Here is an 18,168-nt window from a genome sequence, read left to right as displayed (position 1 = left end):
GACGTCAAAAAAACAATCACGAAGTGAGGTGCATGAACGTAAGAAGTCAGGCCCTTTGTTCGTTAAGTTCTCAGGGACTATAGAACTGAAACTAATGCAGCAATTACCGCAAGCTTTCCATTGCACTAAAGGCCGTGTGTTTAGGTGTTTTTTTTTTCTTCATTTTATTTATGTCATGTATCGATTAAGTTCTGGCATAGAACAGTTTATGTCCCCTCCCTTCAATTCGATTGTTTTCGTAAATAACGACAAAAAAAAAACTTGTGCTAAGAGGAGACAGTTTACATTCATGATTGTCTCTAGTAACATTAGGCTTTGTTTCAATTTATTGACAACAACCCCAAGCAACTCAAAATATCTACGGACCGACTCGTATGTCTAAATCTTTTTGTGGTTACTACGAGAAAAGTTTGACAAACCACGAAATAAGAAAATTACTATTAAAAGTCACGCTTTAAATTGTTTTTCGATCAGTATTTTGTTTTATCTAAATGACTTACTTTGCTTAGTAAGCCTTCCATCAAGCTAGTCAATTAACTACGTACATGGGCGTACCAACCGGGGAGGCGAGGGGGGGGGGGGGGCCCAGTTTTCAGAGAGTGAGGGAAAAAAGCAAAGCATGTGCCCCCCCCCCCTCTGAAACAGCCGCCACTGGGCAGGGCATACAGTGGCCGCTGGCGACCGAGGGATACCAAGGGCACCGCCCCCCGGCCCGGGGGGGGGGGGGGGGGGGGGGGGGTTTGGTTTGCCCCCCGACTCAAAAACAAGTCGGTATGCCACTGACTACTTATTTACTCGAGTAATAGCCGCACTATTTATGATCAAGGCCCTTGTGTCTACTTTCCCACAGAACACATATAAAGCCAATCATTGCGTTGCGCATAAATGACATAGCGAATAACATGATCGCGAATACGATTCTCCATACAAATTCAATCTTCACAGATGGTATCTTCGCACGAAGACGTTATCTCTGTCCTGTAAACAGCTGGAGCCATGCAGTCGATCGCGGTGATTGGCAATCTGCGTGCACCGCGGAGAAGCGAACCCTCAAGATTTCTTCGTAAACAGTGCGGCTATTACTCGAGTAAATACGGTAATATGTAAGTGAGGCACTTAAATTGCTTAGTTTAGTAAGTGTCGCTTTTATCCGAAAATGTGTTGTATGTTTACAAGCGTTTTGCACTAACCAGTGTTCCCAAAAGCAGTCGCAGGTGGTAAAATGTATGCATTCGGAATCTCTGGCGTTTATACTGTATAGGATGCGTTGCGAGCTCAATCACTGCTATCTTTTTAGTCAGTGGGACCACGATCGGTATTACACCTTCATTGCCATGTGCTCTCAGTTGCAAAAGTTATGGACCTGGACCCTTTATGCAGCTGAGGCTGCGTGACAATTAGAGGAATGATGTCGACCTTCTTCGTCATTGATCGAACTGAGTAAACGAAACTCGATGTTTGGTGTTTCGAGTGTACCCTGGAACGGTACACACTTCGGGAATTCTGAGAAAGTGTTTTGGTACCCTGTTTTCAGCTGCTCTGAGCTAACACATTTATTTCCATTTTCTTCCAGTAATCTCGTCTTCATTTACTTGGCCCAAATATTTATGGGGATCGGCATGTCTCTCATGTTCATTTGCCCCTACATGCACGCACTGCGAGACGTCGTGTGAGTCTCTAATATATCCGATCCAAGCCTTTTTCTATTTCTGCTAACATAATGACGACTTGCACACACTTTTTTTCACTGGACATGCGTTCGTCGCCTTTTAGACATAACGAAATATGTGACAAATGCAAAATCCTAAACCAGCATCTGTAACTTGACAAAACAAGTTTTTGATTAGTTTAACAGGCTGTTTGAAGAACTCTTTCGTTGGTAAGGGCCTACATACAAGGAGCTGTGCATTGTTTTAGGATGCCTTTACATTTTACGAACCCATCCTCCTGACTTGACCTCAGGCGGCTGGCATTCTATGTCAAGTAATTATATAGATAACTATAATTTTCCTTGAAATACTATTATAATTTTTATTATTATTATTACTATTATTTTTTTTATTATATTATTATTATTATTATTATTATTATTTATTATTATTATTATTATTATTATTGGCGTTGAGGAGAAGATATCATCGGTGTGCGATTCGTGTCTGTACGTGTGTGTACGTGACAATGTGAGCATTTTTATTATGCTTGCTGCTACTGCTGGGTCTAGCCCCACAAGCCCTTAAAGGACACATGCAAAGGAAAAAAAACATTTTTTTAAACGGCTTAGATGGAAAAAGGACGCCATAAAACGATTTTACAACGAAGAAAAAAATATTTTAGAGCTATATTTACGGCGCAAAACGAATTTGTAGTGGACGCCCGCGGGCACCGCGGAAAAGTGGTCCGTCTTTATCACGTGACTGGTCCTTATTTATCACGTGGTGCTTGCGTTCTTTCGGAAGCTTCCTATGGCCTCTAAAAGTAACTTATTCATCTTTGTTTGAAGTATAACAAAAAAAACTAAGATGAATAACTTTTAGAGCCCAAAGGAAACTCCTGAAAAAGCGCAAGCAGACATGATAGACCTGTGCGCCGGTCAGACGACGGCGGCGGCACCCCGAAGCAGACGAACTTGTGCGGCGGCGGCGACGGCGGCGTGGAGAAACGCGTTGAAGCGGCGTTCGCACAACGCTGAGCGTGCGGCGGCGACGCAGCGCGGCGGCGCGCGGGCCTACCACGTGACCAGCGGCGGCTCCCGCGAGCGCCAACTACAAATTCGTATAGCGCCGTAAATATAGCTCTAAAAAATTTTTTTCTTCGTTGTAAAATCGTTTTATGACATCCTTTTTCAATCTAAGCTGTCTAAAAAAAATGTTTTTTTCCTTTGCATGGACCTTTGACAAGACCTGGGACTTCATCCTGACTCTAAGAATTAGTCATTAAAGAATATTATTATTATTATTATTTTTATTATTATTATTATTATTATTATTACCGGGATGTAAGCTCTATCAATACGCGGACGACACTGTAATTATGACCCGACACATCAACTATGCCAATTCCATCAGCCAGTTGCAATCTCAAGCAATAGCAATTATGGACTGGTTAAAAAAAACCTTCTTGATATTAATGTTAAAAAGACAAAACTAGTATGCTTCTATAATCCACTCCAAACAGTCACTCTCAACATTCCATTAGTTCTACACTCTTCTTTCTGCCATCAATGCAACTGCATTCCGGTTGAGTATACAGATAGCGTGAAGTATCTAGGCATATATTTTGATAGTGGTCTGAAATGGAATGTTCATTTTACATACACCTGTAAGAAATTGAGAAGCATTAGTTTCCTTGTATATAATACAAAATATTTTTTTCCCGTATCTATTCGAAGAATGATTGCGCATTCGCTTGCATATAGCGTCCTTCGCTACTCCATCACCGTTTTCGGCCATTCTTCTGACTATTGGAAAACCAAAGTGGACTGCATCCTGAAAGCTATCCTGAAAAGTATCTCTTATAAACTTAAAATACCTGACAACGCTAATCTTTTCGATTATTTGCAACTACCCAACTTCCAAACCCTTTATGTTCATTCAGTGGTATTGCGGCACTTTTGGAATTCTGATTTCAAAATCGTATGTCGAAAATCACGTGATCTTCGACATACGCACCCTTTTCACATACCTCCTTCCCGCACTCGTTATGGCGAAGGTACGCGTGCGTTTTATGTGCCATGTATTTTTTCTCACTTACCACCTGAACTTCTAAACCAAACATCCCTGAACAAAGTTAAAAAGATGCTTAGAGGTATTTCGATTTAATAGCGAACTATTGGTTTCGTTTTAGTAGCGAACTATTGTAGACTCATTTTGCTTAGTAATGTGTGCCACTATTAAGCGCCTGCCTTTCTGGATCATTAATGAATATTCTGCTGTTTGTAGGACATTTTAACAGAAGACACCTTCCGTGAATTATTTTTTTTTTCCGCATATTTTCCAGTCTTGTGGTATTTCATTTTGCTTTGACATTGCTATTGATTTCCGTTTTAGTCTGTGCGTAATATCTTTTCGCGTAAAATCTTCAAGTTATAACTAGAGTGACTAACTTCATGGAATTATGTATACAGTTCTCTTTTTTGTCTGTTTTATATGATTGTATTTTCCGTAACTACCCATGCTACATATCGTTTTTTTTTTATTGGAGGATGGCGTCGCACAAGCTGTTGGCTTTGATGCATCCGCAATACCAAACTTTTCGTCGCTGGTAGCAATAAACAATTATTATTAATATTATTATTATTATTATTATTATTATACGATGTGTTTTGTATTGGTGTGTTCAGTGTATGCGTAATTTAGTGTATGTAAGTTCCGGTGTGCCAGCACCAACTCTGCACGGTTGTCCCTGGGCACCCAATACAATTAATTCTTGATTCTTGATTGGTTACTCAAACAAATTTTATTAAAAGGGTTCTTTAATCACTTGTCACTGCCATTCCTTTTCATTTTTTTAGAGAAATACCAATCTAAACTGCGTAAATTTCCGCGATTCACCTTGAATTCAAAAATATTATTTTTGTCTTTTGAGTGCATCTGATAAAGGAAGGAATTGCGTAATACTATTATAGTCGCACCCTACCGTGGCAAAATGGCGTCCGCATCTTTTTCCTCCGAGTCCATTCACACATTAAAGCAGAATTCCGATCTTTATCCCATATGTGGAACTTGTTGAGAGAAGACCACGGATGGTGTTGCGGGGGCATTGCAGTGCAGTATACATGTCGTAACTTCTGATAGCCTAGGGAAATTATGGTTTCAGTAAACTTTATTTCCGTGGCACACCTTGAATAATTTTGAAGACCGGATTAGACCGAGTTCTTGTTCGCCCTTGTGCCTCCTATCGGAGGAAAAGGTGTGCACGTGGCCATGTACTATGACAATTCTCTAAAATAATTATTCTTACTTTTGTTATGGTCCTGATAGCGTGAAACATGTACTCATAAATATGTTTCAAACAATGAAACGAGACAATAGCGTCCCCAAATTTTAGTTGCTAAATGTCTACATCTATTATAATACATTCCACTTTCAGAAGACCCGGTATTATGCGCGTTAATCACGTTTTTTCCCTCTAAACGCAAGTTACAAGATTTATTATGACACAAATGGAACCACCTAGCTCTAGAAGCTAATAGCTATATACCCAATTCCGTCTGCACGTTCCCCTTTCAGGCCTCCCCTCAGAGAGTGCAGAGTGGACATCTCGGGCAAAAATAAACATATGTGAATGGCTAACACTACTGCAATTTCCGTACGCGTTTTTTTTTTTTCTCTATTCTGCAGTGAAAGAGTTGGCTATCCCGATACCCTCAAGACAAACGGCGTCGTATCAAGCGCAACTTACCAATTCATGATCTCCGGGTAAAACGCGATTCCTATATTGTGATTTTCATTCGAGTCATTGCACGCGCGAAAGATTATAGCTGCTTTGTTCCATGAACTTCCAGAGCCGTGATTACATCACCACTTGCCGGATACCTGGTAGAAAAGTACGGGTACAGGCAGGGATCAATGCTCATGTTCTGGCTCCTAGCTTTCTGGGTGAGTTTCGTGCATTAATTATAATAATTTACGCACCTAAGTAGCATGCGCAGACCGAGCCTGGCAGAATGCATGGTGAGACTAAACCTGAGATTCGGCTGGAAATAAATCGACGAGGTCAGAAAGGAGGCTTCAATAATTACACCGAAAACTTGTCCATTGGGTTACGTTTTATTTCTTTGATAAAACTGCTTGAACATAATTTACAACTGCGTCCCTTAATCACAACGCTGTTGAGGCGAAACGAACCACTCAAGTCTCTTGCGTTGTTAGTATCTGCATTTTAGAAACCTTCGAAAATTTCTCGGAGAATTTGTCCTTCCCTTACCAATCATTTATCTTCTTTTGATAGTTTTAGCCAAAAAGACAAGCGAGTGCTATCCCTAATAAACGGTTACCCAGTCACAGTGGGAGAATGACTTTCATCCCTGTTGCTACTGAAAGTCACAGGGATGAGATTAAAGGGTTGATTCCGTTCGCCTTGATCGTTAGTTGGACTGACTGAAAGAAGACCAACAACGTACGTACTGAGTGCAGTGTGGATTAGGTTTTATGAAAGGGATTCACCGAGCGTGCAACCGCTCCCCCAATAAGTAAAAACTCTCGCAGTGGAATATATGCATAAATCAATTAGGGGCGTTTTTTCCATCTTTGTTTTCTTTATTATATGTGTTGTATATCTTTCTTTTTATTTTCAGACCGTGGTAACCTTCCTGGTGTGGCTTCAATCGGAATTCGTTTTATTCCGAAGAAAACGGGAAGAAGATCAGCAGCTTCTTGTTAATGACACCCAGCATTCGTACTCGCCATCTCTTCTTTCGGCACCAAGTGTTTCCTGATACTAAGGCACTCGATGAGCCGCAAAACCGGAACGTCCTTTTTTTTCAATCTAGTCTTACAATAACGTGATTATCAACGTTCCATTGTGTATATGCATCTTTGTGCTACTGCCCCTGGCACTAGGAGCGCCGACGCTTCAAGACGCTGCGTCCATTCGCGAAAGTCAAACCGCGTTCTCAAATGACTTTAATGTTCGCATGATGACGTCTTAGAACTGGCCAGCTGTGTTGCCTGCCATGATTCCGGTGTTGGCACAGCAGCAGAGCTGGACATGGCAGACGCCTGTTCTGCATGAGGTCACTCTCCAGCTTGACAGTCCATGGATGGCTCTTCAGTCAGGAGTTGGGACGTTGTGACGACAGCGACACTCATATTTGCTCGTAGCGTTTTGCCGGAACTTCTATGACCAACTTCAAGGATCGCGAAATCCGACAACATGACATGCCGGGTCGCGTGACGTAATTGGTTGCCGTTTGGAGGCTACTTCGGACGTATGGGCACTATAAAGCGCTAAACAGACCAATCGAAGACGCCTTCCGGGCACCGTAGCCAATCGTCGGCTGTCACTCTTAAAGCTTCCAGGAGGTTGCTTGTAAACCAGCGCACTACTTACGAACAAGCCCGAGATTTCCCACAGCACTGCGCCTGCGCAGAAACGCGATACGCATGAGGTTAAGCGCCCCCGTATGGACCATGCCGACAGCAGCGCCACCGCAGCGGAGTAACGTCAGTGTCGTTTGCTTGTACATAAACAATGAGAAGGCAGCGACCGACTTTTTGCGAGCTCATCACGCGCATACTTACAGCTTCCAGTGCTCGCTTTATGCATTTTCTGACTAAAAAACATCAGTGCAACGTTAAATTAAGCATAGCAACATCGTGTTTATAATACGAATACGAAACAGCAGTGACAGAGCTGCGTTGTCAGATCGGGTGACCGCTAAGCTTAAAATGCGGTGCAGACGCAGCAATCGCAACGGCGTACCTAAAAAAAAAAAAAAAAAAAAAAAAAAAAAAAAAAAACAGCAGGAGTGATGTTTGTGTCACTTTTAGACAGAGTATAAAAGACAGTAATCATTATCGCCCAAATAAAATATATAAAAATGTGTGTACAGTATCAACGAATGTCCTTTGTTTCGTACTATACGCTACTGAGTAATAACACCCATCGGTGTTTTGGTCGGTTTCTCTTCATGCATTCAAAATTAGGACTGAATTGATCGTATGCTCACAAGTCCCTGAGATTATGCTGAGTCAAACTAGACTCGCAACACCAATTGTTGGTCTTCCCGTAATCAAGTTAGGTGAGTGAAAAAAGCCATCGAATGATAATTAAATCGGATGCAACCTTCATGACAAAAAGCACTCGCTACCTTTGTAAGATGCATTGGTTCAACTTCTCGGCTGGAGCGGAGACACGGACTCTCCTTGAGGAAGATGAACATCCCGCCGTATCTGACAGCTTAATAAACACGGAGCCTGGCTTTTTGCGTACAGAAATATTTTTCCGTGATTCGTTTTTTGGCATACTTAACGGTTCATGGCGCAACCTCATTTGCTCTGGGACAAAAATAAAATTATCCGGACTCGCTACGCCCTGTGTTTCTTAAGCTACCAGTGATAATATGAACATACATGCAACACAATTACCACCTACTCGGTCACCGAGATTCTAAGACACTTTGAATGTGATACTGATCGCCCTGTCTATCCGATTAAAGGAAAACAGTAGTTTGGTTATTGCCATTAAATCGCGAAGCGCGATTCGAGTAAGAGTTTCGTAGAGTGCATAGCCTTATGGCACGATTTTCAAGTTGTTCGAGCCCATCCACCGATGTGTCGTTTTTGACCCTGAGATTTTGCTGCTCCGGACATATTAGCTTATTTCGCCGCGACTGTGTAACTTTTGATTTGACTTTGAGATTTGACGCGTCTATTTGGCAGTAGGCTTTTCTCGTACGTGCAAGTTAGAGGGACGTAGAGTGTGCAGTGGAACTGTAACTGGAACTTTTTATCTGGAAGGGGACAAACTATCTAATGTTGACCCACCGACGGCAATAAAGTTATTTATTACATCCTGATTCCCCGATTCGGCATTATTTATTTTATATCCACTTCGTGAACACCTTCGCATATCCTCTGGAAGCCTACAAAACACAGAGCGTGATTGATGATGTGCACGTCTCGCGATTTGTTCTTCGGTGTTCTTATCGGATAACGCCCCCATCGCATTGGCTGCGGAAAAGGGGAGGGGGGATAATAAGATGGTTTGAACTAACAACGCCCTGACTTGCTTAGGCTGCACTCTAAAAATGTCTGTGCGTCTACTTTCACGCACAACACTCGGAGAGCCAATCAGCGCAACTCACGGAGGCAGCTCAGCGAATGACGATGCCGAAACATATGTTTAGACCAAAAAACGCAGACTGAGTTGTGACATTAAGCAATGCGAAACGTCACGCTTGCATTGCTTAATGTCACAACTCAGACTGCGTTTTTTGGTCTAAACATATGTTTCGGCATTGTCATTCGCTGAGCTGCCTCCGTAAGTTAGGCTGATTGGCTCTCCGAGTGTTGTGCGTGGAAGTAGACACATATACTTTCTTTGCAGTGTGTCAGTGACTGCATTGGGCTCATAGCCTTGACATGCTAACGTAAATCGCAAGTTTCTTTTTTCTGTTTTTTTTTTTGTGGTGGGAGGGTGGTGTTTTGTGGGGAATTTCAGCTCAATCACGCACATAACTAAACTCTTATACCTTTAGTTTTTTCGCATATTGAACCATAAGTAAGCGGAGTATCATTTTTCTCTGTGCCCTGTTTGCAAAATGCACCAGTTATAGCGGGAACATTGCTAAACTGCAGCGTCGACGCAAGGGTGCGAATCTCATTTTTGCGATTTATGTCATACAGGCCCGCGTTTTTCGAAACACCCGGTATATACAGTCCAGGAGTTGTGTGGAGATGACAAAAGCCGTCACCATTACGCCTACGATGAGGATCGAACTGTCGTTCGGACGACGGCCATAATACGTGCACAAAGGCGCAAAACCAGCGCGCGCACAAGGAATCGTACCGTTGCGCAAACGCGCACTGTGAAAATGCAGCGATCGCTAATTTACATGAAGAATGACGTTGGCCAGGGTCGCTCAGCTCAGCACTAAGCAAGTATCCTTGCGCGTTCTTTGCGTTTGACTATATATAGTGCTATAGTGTGCCTAAATGTGAGAGCGTTTCGAACTGCTGCATCGGGGTTACGGAATTTACAGGCCACGTTGGCCCGCAATAGATCCGGCTATTAGACAGTCCATCACAGATGTTAAACACACTTCAATTTGATTATCTTGACTTATGTCGAAAACACCTGAGACTCAAGTTGTTATACTTGTTTTACCATGGATATCTGAAGGTTAACATTTCCCCCTACCTAGCACCTGTTTTACATCGTGACACGCGATTCAATCACGGTACATTACTGGAGCCATACCGCAATAACATTTTCAAGAACTAATTTTTTTCGAAAACGATAACTGATTGGAACGGACTGCCCAAAAGATATCGTTGAGAGCTCATCGCCGGATGACTTTCTTGAAAAGCTACGAGCTCAAGAAGCCTTACGGTTTTATTTAATTTTTATTTTTTGTTGCTATTTTTAGTGCTAGAGTGTTGTTTTGTTGTATTGCAGTTTTCCCTTTTTTATTGTGTCTTGTACGTATGTATTATATGTTCACCCCTGCCGGGGCCATAGCGGGGCCTGCAGTGTTGTTAAATAAGTAAAAATAAAATAAAAATAAATAAAATACGAGCTGCGAGAAGGAGGCCGGAGCGTCCAGCTTCTGCGAGCGTCTCTTGCCTTGGCTCAGCTTCTTCGACCGCCATCCTTCTCTCCACAGGACAAAGCACGCATGCGCACGAGCACCCAATCTGCGTGGGAGGCGTCCGCCATTAAACTGCAAATGCTCTTCTTGCTTCGAGTTGCCCCCTCTCTCAAACCTAGGCTCCTTAAGTTCGACAGACGCGGCCGTCCGAAGCCAATCCACCCTTTTGAAAAGCCAGCTCCGTTTCCCACGTGAGTCAGGGTATGAACGCTTGCTCTGACTCACGCGCTTGGGGTCGCGTCATCCGCTCGTTCGCGTCAGCTGTTCTCTTCGTGTCCCGTCTTTGTTCGGAGTTTTATGAAAAAGAGCGCCGGATGCAGGGAGCACACAGCCGTGTTTCTGGTTCGAAGTTTTTTTTTTGCCGGGATCTATGTAGGCGATTTTTCTCTCCTTTCGCCTTACGTCCGCATGCGTTTCTATGTGCATAAAGTGGTGTTTTCCTGATCGCCCGAGTTCTCTCGCATCGTGATTGGCTTCAACAAATAAAAGTGGTCGGGAACGTAAAGGAGTACTCCATTTTTATACATACTGGTCTTTATTCCGACTTCAAACTAGCCCGAGCTCAAGATATAGGCTCGTCGTTGAGCAAGATGGTCCCGACAGACGCCGCCGAGAGGGCTTCAAAGGAACAAAATAGAGTGAGCTTGAGTTTACGCGTCCCAAATAAATATGTCCCGGATTGTACTTCTTGAGTTCCGTCATAGGCTGAGCGGTTTGCTTGCTTCTGCATTTTAAAACGCAAAGGACGACGCTAACAAAGAAACGATAACGTGCCTGCGAATAAGGAAAATAGTGGAAGACTAGACCGGCACGGCCGCAGACGGTTGTTTGACGCTGAATTCCGTAGCTGTTTTTTTTTTAGCACGCTTCGTGCTCGGTATTTTGTCTGGAAGGAACGACAGGAGCAAGAATCCTATATACAATGTTAAAGAGAGAAGAAAAAAGTTGTACTCACTACAACAAAATGAATAAAAAATTGCTATGTATCGCAGGACGCTTATCGACCTCCTTGAAGTGTGTACAGGGCATTTTTGATACGGGGCGTGAGGTAGCTATTTTTACTAGTGGCGTCATTCAACTTCCTGTAATCGACGCAGAAATGTACAGCTCCGTTCTTCTTTCACATTAGAACTACTGGAGACGACCAGGAACTCACAGAAGGACGGATCACGTTTTGTTCTTGCATATCATTTACCATGGTGTCTATTATGTGTCTCTCCATGGATGAAGACCGATCAGGGCGATGCCGTGTGGGAAGCGAATCCCCGGTGTCAACCTCGTGCTACACAATGTGCGTTTTTCCGATGAGTCCTGTTTTGCAGTCAAAGCGCTGTGATACTGATGTAAGAAAGATAGGAGTCTACCATCCCAATTAAGAGACCGTCGTCAATCGAGCATTCAAATGAATTAGAGTTAACGAGCGTCGAAAAAGAACAGAGCGTTATGGTCCGTTAAAAAAGTTGCGGTAGCAAGAAACATTCCCTCGGGAATGATGGTGTGGATCTCTGTTGAATTATAGGCAAATACCTCTAGACATGTCGAGTCAAGTCTGGCGATAGAGCACTCAACACCTCATCGCAACTCGTAGGCTCGTATTGCAAATGCTGCCCGGTGCGGCCCATAGATCACGTGACCCTGATCGAGCAGATGGGAACTCTCTGTCATACATGCCCTCTATCACCGAGCCCGCTGGTCTACGCCAAACCTGCGCCTTTGGCGCTTCGGCAAAGCAGGGTTCTTTTCCGCTGGGCGGACGCAGGGGATGTCAACGCCTTGACGCACGCAGTAACTATCCGATTCGCCGATCGGAAACTCGACGAGAGATTAAAGCAAAGTGCAGCCGTTGACAGAAAGTCGGCCCGTAACGATCCACCATTACGAGCCGGCCGGTAGCCCAGCGGAGAGTCCCTTGTTTTGCTCAGCACCGAATAGCTCCTCCATTAAAATTTCAAACACGCTCGTCAAAGGCTTTCGTCGGCAACAGGTCGAAATGCAGCGACTGCACCCAGGGGCGTCTCTCTACATTAACACTAATTACCGAAAAAAAAAGAGAAAAGTTTGTAAATTGCGTATCTGCGCGCACGGTATCGCATTTAAAGATACTCTGCGAGTTGCCAAGAAAGCTCTTTGAGCCTTTAGGCACATAATGAGGTTAACGTAAAACATTAAAATTGCAAGCTTCGTAGTATTCTCAAAATTTGACGTCTAATCTCAAATGAGTTCCTATTGTGAAACGGATGTCATTACACGCCTATGCTGTTGTTAATTTGTTCTGACTCATTAGAAAGAAATAAAACTAGAAATTCAATATTCGTTTTCATAAGGGTATGATGAACAATAAGGGTAGGATAAATGAACAAAATGTTGCCCGAACCTGTGCGTATAAAACAGTTTCGCTGACGTTTGACAAAGCCGAATCCCACCAGATTTCTTTTCTTGTCTCACATACAGTGTCATGATTATTTCGCTAACGGCAGTTGCCACCAGACGTTAATGTAACAAGATGCCTCCGTAATCGGGTACACGGCTCGTGCATTTCTATGCATATTTGTCATAAATTTCCGTCACGGTATCTAACTCATCAAAAGCTAAGTAGCGAACAATAATTTGTTAGTTCTTAGTCGTACACTTTAAATGTATTAACGAGTATCTTTCTGGACTACTAAAAAGTGTGCTCGAGAACACTTACCGAGGTATATTATAAGTGAACGTTATTAGTACGATTTGAGTACTGTTGCATTATTATCTGGCTACAGTTTAAGTGAATGTGCTAGTTTCAAATTTATGAGTATACATCCAGTATAGCACCCTTTCTACTGCATATATAGATATGTACAGATTCAGTATGCTCTCTCGTTAAATAAATTCACTGTCCGTGTTGTATATTAAACATGATTTCCACATAAGGATAAACATGTGAAAAGGTCGCCATAAAAGGAACTACGTATATCCATATATAGCAATAATTGGCACCATATACGGATATATCTGTTTACCATACCTAGACATATATGGCGCCCCCTTGCCATATATACCTCTATTCGCTCCTTTACCTGGCAATATACTGTCTGATATATTTTTCTTATATGAATATATATATAGCCGTAAATGAAAGATATGTGGCCTATATATAACATGTTTATAAGGGTTTATTTGTATCGTAATCTATCATTAGTTCGCAATTACTGCAGTCGATTAGAGCATCTGTCGAGGAAAGAAAATCCCATTCAAGAGTCATGCAATGACTGCAATCAAGAAGTACAAGACATTCAATGCGATGGTCTCGGCCTTGAATTTCTACGCGTGCGCTACATATGGCCAAGGGATGAATGATAGCTCTAGACGCGTTTCTTGAGCGAGTACCGTTATAAGGAGTTATAACCTTGTTTATAGTGCGACGAATACCTTGTCCGATGACCGAAACGGAGCGCCATTGTCGATGAGAGCACCTATAAGGTAAACATTCCCTTTTAGCCTCGATCAAATTCCGTGTAGCTGGAGGAGGTGTCGCAGTTGTGCCTCCGGAAAATGCGCTTACCAGTTTCCCCTCGGCCGCCTCGGATCGCCGGAACGAGCGGGAATCCTCGGAGATGAGGAGCGTCCTCGCGAAGATAGTGACTACGACGAGGCAGCAGTGAAGAGTGACGGACGAAATAGGGGTCAGAATGCGATGGAGGGACCTGGAGCCTCGTTGGCCTTCGAAAGGGACACGCTCTGCCCAACGTTGGACTGTACGCTGCTCTTCGCTGCATCAGGTCATCCCGGCAGCGACAAAAATTGCGAACGATGCGGCCAGATATGCCACAATAGTAGAACACAGGAGACTGGACAGCAGGCCGGTGGAAGACACTACATTGTGGAAAAACGGGCACTGAACGGGCGTGGCTATAGGCCTTTCCTCTCGCAGGCGTTAGGGAAAACGGCGTAACACAATAGGGAGTTTTAGAATAGCACACGCTAAAGCTTTGCGTACCCAAAAAATAGCGTCGTCGTCACTGCGCATGCTCCGAAAGCAAACCAGGTTTTGCGCTTTGCGTGCGCAATTTTAGCGTGCGCTATTTCTCGGAAATAGCGTGCGTACGCAATGAGTTTTTGCGCTTCTTCAAGGAGGATTCGTGATGAGAAGTTGGCTAAAGCCAAGACGAGCAGAGTTAAAAAAATGGCGGCTTCCAGGATTATGTCGGCGGTTGCTTGGCGGTGTCGTAAGTGCGACGTGGGCGGCATCCTCGCGACTGCGATTTTAAATACGGGACGACATTGTTCTCGGTTTGGCAACGATCACCGGCCACTTGATACTTGCGACGCGCGAACATTTCTCGGCGAAGGTACGATGTGCAGAGGTCAGTACTCGAGACTTCTCTTGCCGAGGCGACGCAAGCGGACACGACCGATGAACCGCTCGCGACGCGTTATCATGTTTAAACATATCTAAAATAGTACGTTGAACCTAAAAACTTGTTTTTTCTAAAGTTACAGCGTTTCGTGTGTGAAATAAAAATTGGGACTGTATCTTAGTAACGTCGCAAGCGCCAGCTGCTTGGGCTTTTGCGTCGCGACGGAGAAACGCTATTCTAAAACTCTCTTGCGTCACGTGCGCTAATACAAGCGTTAAGCTTAGCGCTAGCGTGCGCTAAAATTCCGTACGTTATTCTAAAACCCCCTAATCTCAGCGTACGTTGGCCGAGAAGTCTCTACTACGCGAATTGCTGCGACGACTTTTTGGGGCGTGGCTATAGGCCTTTCATTCTGCAGGCGTTGGGGAGGGCAGCGTGACACAACCTCAGCGTTAGTTGACGGAGAAGGTTGGACTACGCGCATTGCTGCGACGATTTCTTCGCGGATGATATCCTGTAAGCCTGGTGGTTTGATGTTCCCAAGTTAGGTTCGAGCCGAACAGAGGGCCAGTTCCTCGTGTACTATTTCGCGTATAATTTGGCGCATGTTGTTAACACCAGCAGATGCCATCAATGTTGCCACGGTAGTAATGTCGGAAGCTTCTGGTTGCAATGCACGTTCAACCCGGCGCGTTTCGTCTTCCTGGGGCCTCAGACATTCCTCTGAGAAGCGGGCTACTGTTTCTTGTTAAACAACAACAGGTATTCTGGAGGCTTCTTCGTTGATGCCTTTGAGCAGGTGTTGAAGCTTGTCGCATTCCGTCTTGTCTTTGTTATTCAGGGTCCACAGATGGAGGATATTATCGATGTATGAAGTGTATGTCTCACCTGTCTGCTGGATTTGAAGTGGTAATTTTCTTTCCGTAACGTGCTCTGGGCTTGTTGGTTTACCAGAAACTTTCAAGGCGCGGTTCTTGAATGTTGGCCACGAGTGAACTTCGTTTCGTGGTTAATGAACCAAGTTCGCACGACGTCCGTTAAGTAGAAAACGACGTTAGCCAGTGTTATGGTGTCGTCCCACCGGTTGTGGCGGCTCGCCCTTTCGAACGACTCGATTCAGTCGTTTACGTCGTCTTCTCTTTCGCCAGCGAAAACGTTGGGTTTACATTGACGGGACGTAACGGTCGATGACGATGGACCGCTGCAGGTCTGGCTCGATGTTGAGACCATTCTGGGCCTTGGCTTGCGAAATGAAGGAGATGGTGGCGCGGAAGTCGTGATGAGAGGACGGCTTCGTAGTTCCAGGGTGATCAGGAAGGTCAATAGATCGGGGGTTGACTGCTAAGCTGTACGCCGCACCTCCACCATATATAAAGAAAACAATGTCGTGCTGCCGGGCGTGATGTTTACTGTCCCAGGCCCAGAGCTCAACTGCCCTGGTCTTGGAGCACGCACTCCCCGCTGGGCAGTTCACGCAGCAATAACGATAATGATGATGAAGATGGCGCCGTCCCCAGAAACGCCCTTACAAAATATCAAACAAATTACCATTAAACTAACATACAAGCAGGTTAATTTCCTCACAAAATAAAAAAAAAATAGTATCGCCCCGCAAGAATGCGAACATTTTTTTTTTACTGGTGCAGTAAAAAAATGTTCGCATCCTTGTGGGGCGATACTAATTTTGTTGTGTCGAAAGTAAGTCAGATAAACCAAGCCCAGAAGGCCTGTAAAAAAAGTAACGGCGTCCCTTCTTCTGGTGCTTTGAAACTTCTCACGCACGGTAAAGATACCAACAAAGAATAGACAAGGAGGACACCGAATGACACTGGTATCAAGCTATCTTAAAAAGCGCAATTTTCTTAGTACCCGTGCCTACCGAGGTCTGCGGATGCAGTTTATATCCCATTGCAAACCTATCCGCCGAGAAAGTGAGGGAGAGAAGACGAGTGCGCAAGGAGACGTCAGACCGCCGAGCTCTGAATGGAATGATTAGTGGGTAGACGTAAAGCTAGCTGCATTTGTCTCTTCGAAGGCGCTCGACCTCGAACGTGGAACGCTGAACGCCTGCGTTTATCAATCGAACGCCTTCGAAGTGAGCAGAGACGAAGGCAGTTAGCTTTACATCCCACGAATCATTCCAACAAGAGCTTGGCGTTCTGACGCCCCCACGAGCTCTCGTCTCATCCTCCGCTCATTTTCTCGTCGCATGACATATTTTAAGCCAGAGTTAGAGTGTCACAATAAAAAAAGTATCTTGAGCGTCTGCTTTCCCTCGAAGCAGCGAGGGATCCAGTCGCTGCAACCTTCGGAGAGAGCTCTGCGGAGAACGATGCCAAAAATATGGCTAGACCTCGATAAACATTCTGCGCATCGGCACTGGGCATGATGTTTTAATATGCTCAATGCCACAGCGCAGATAGAAAAACATAATTGTGTGGTATTTTAATATATCGAACAATTCGCCATATGGATAACTGTGTTCTATTATGCAACCGACACGTTCACTCCAGTCTCGTCCTTCCAGACTTCCAGGCGAGCCACACCATGTCTAGCGTCGCCGCGTTCTCCATCTGTACCGCTTTCTTTTAGGTTTTTTTTATTTATTTTTTTAAGTTTTCGACACTAGCAAAACCCTGTTGAAGCGTCTCGAAGTCCTCTCCCCTAGCTTTCCTTTTTTTTGGTCATTCTTTTATTACCATTTGCGTTGAGTTGTTTGGCCACCGGAGAATTCGATGCAAGTGTTTGGCAGCCGGTCAATTCCCTTTGACCGTGGCACGCTTCACATTTCAAGGCTAAACCGCAGTTAGCTTTAGTAAATATGCAAGTGAGCAATATTGGATAGAGCTGAATTTTAAATGTGCGATTCAGCAACGTAGGAGAGGATTTCCAACCTCTCCTACATGCACCGTTTCGCCATCACCACCACCATTTCCACCTTAATTCCTTTATTAAAGCTGAGAAAATGAGATTGAAGGATGTCCCGAAAAGGCGAAATTAGATAAAAGCAAAAACAAGCTTTTTTATTTTTTTTATTTTTTTTTGTCATTGTAGTCAAAAATTGTGAAATGGAAGAGCTAAAAAAGCTGCAGGTTTCGAGTCTCACTGGCCTATGAAAGAACGCCAAGCAGCCACAAAAACATATCTTGTAAAATATTATCGTACTGCACTTTAAGTAACGTGTTCAACGATTCATTTACTGATTAATGGAATGCTTTCATGAATAACATGCTGCCTCAGTACTTAGGCGCAATGAAAGTTTCTTCTAATTATGTTTGTAGATATGTATCGCCGCGTTTCAAATTCCTATTAATACTCCCAATGCTTCCTAAAGTACAAAATAATCTTTAAACAAATATTTACAACTTTCTTCTTGTTTTTCGCTGTTATTTGTGTGACAGTTCACCGATTGTTAAATGCATTGATTGCTAGATGTGGCTCGAGCGTTCTGAGTGAACATTTACGCTAAGGTGAAAAGTGGTAGGCATGAGTTTCAACGGCGCGTTGTTGCTGGTGGTAACA

At 43.8% G+C, this 18,168-nt stretch overlaps 1 protein-coding gene across 2 annotated transcripts in view; it reads left to right on the top strand.

The window, feature by feature from the left end:
* The window catches only part of LOC115330235 (MFS-type transporter SLC18B1), a 49,745-nt gene that overhangs the window by 31,056 nt on the left and 521 nt on the right, over window positions 1-18,168 (top strand). The window contains exons 11-14 of one of the 2 annotated variants that reach the window (XM_029992000.4): window positions 1,574-1,669; window positions 5,340-5,417; window positions 5,504-5,597; window positions 6,296-8,518. In XM_029992000.4, coding sequence (XP_029847860.3) covers window positions 1,574-1,669; window positions 5,340-5,417; window positions 5,504-5,597; window positions 6,296-6,436 — 409 coding nt within the window. In that variant the 3' untranslated portion in view covers window positions 6,437-8,518. Of the gene's footprint in view, window positions 1-1,573; window positions 1,670-5,339; window positions 5,418-5,503; window positions 5,598-6,295; window positions 8,519-18,168 lie in introns of those variants that run through there. The other variant, XM_040504095.2, reaches the window with a different exon arrangement.

Source organism: Ixodes scapularis, unplaced genomic scaffold (assembly GCF_016920785.2).
Source record: "Ixodes scapularis isolate PalLabHiFi unplaced genomic scaffold, ASM1692078v2 PGA_scaffold2__306_contigs__length_199485367, whole genome shotgun sequence".
Taxonomy (NCBI): domain Eukaryota; kingdom Metazoa; phylum Arthropoda; class Arachnida; order Ixodida; family Ixodidae; genus Ixodes; species Ixodes scapularis.
This window is presented reverse-complemented; position numbering and strand designations above follow the sequence as displayed.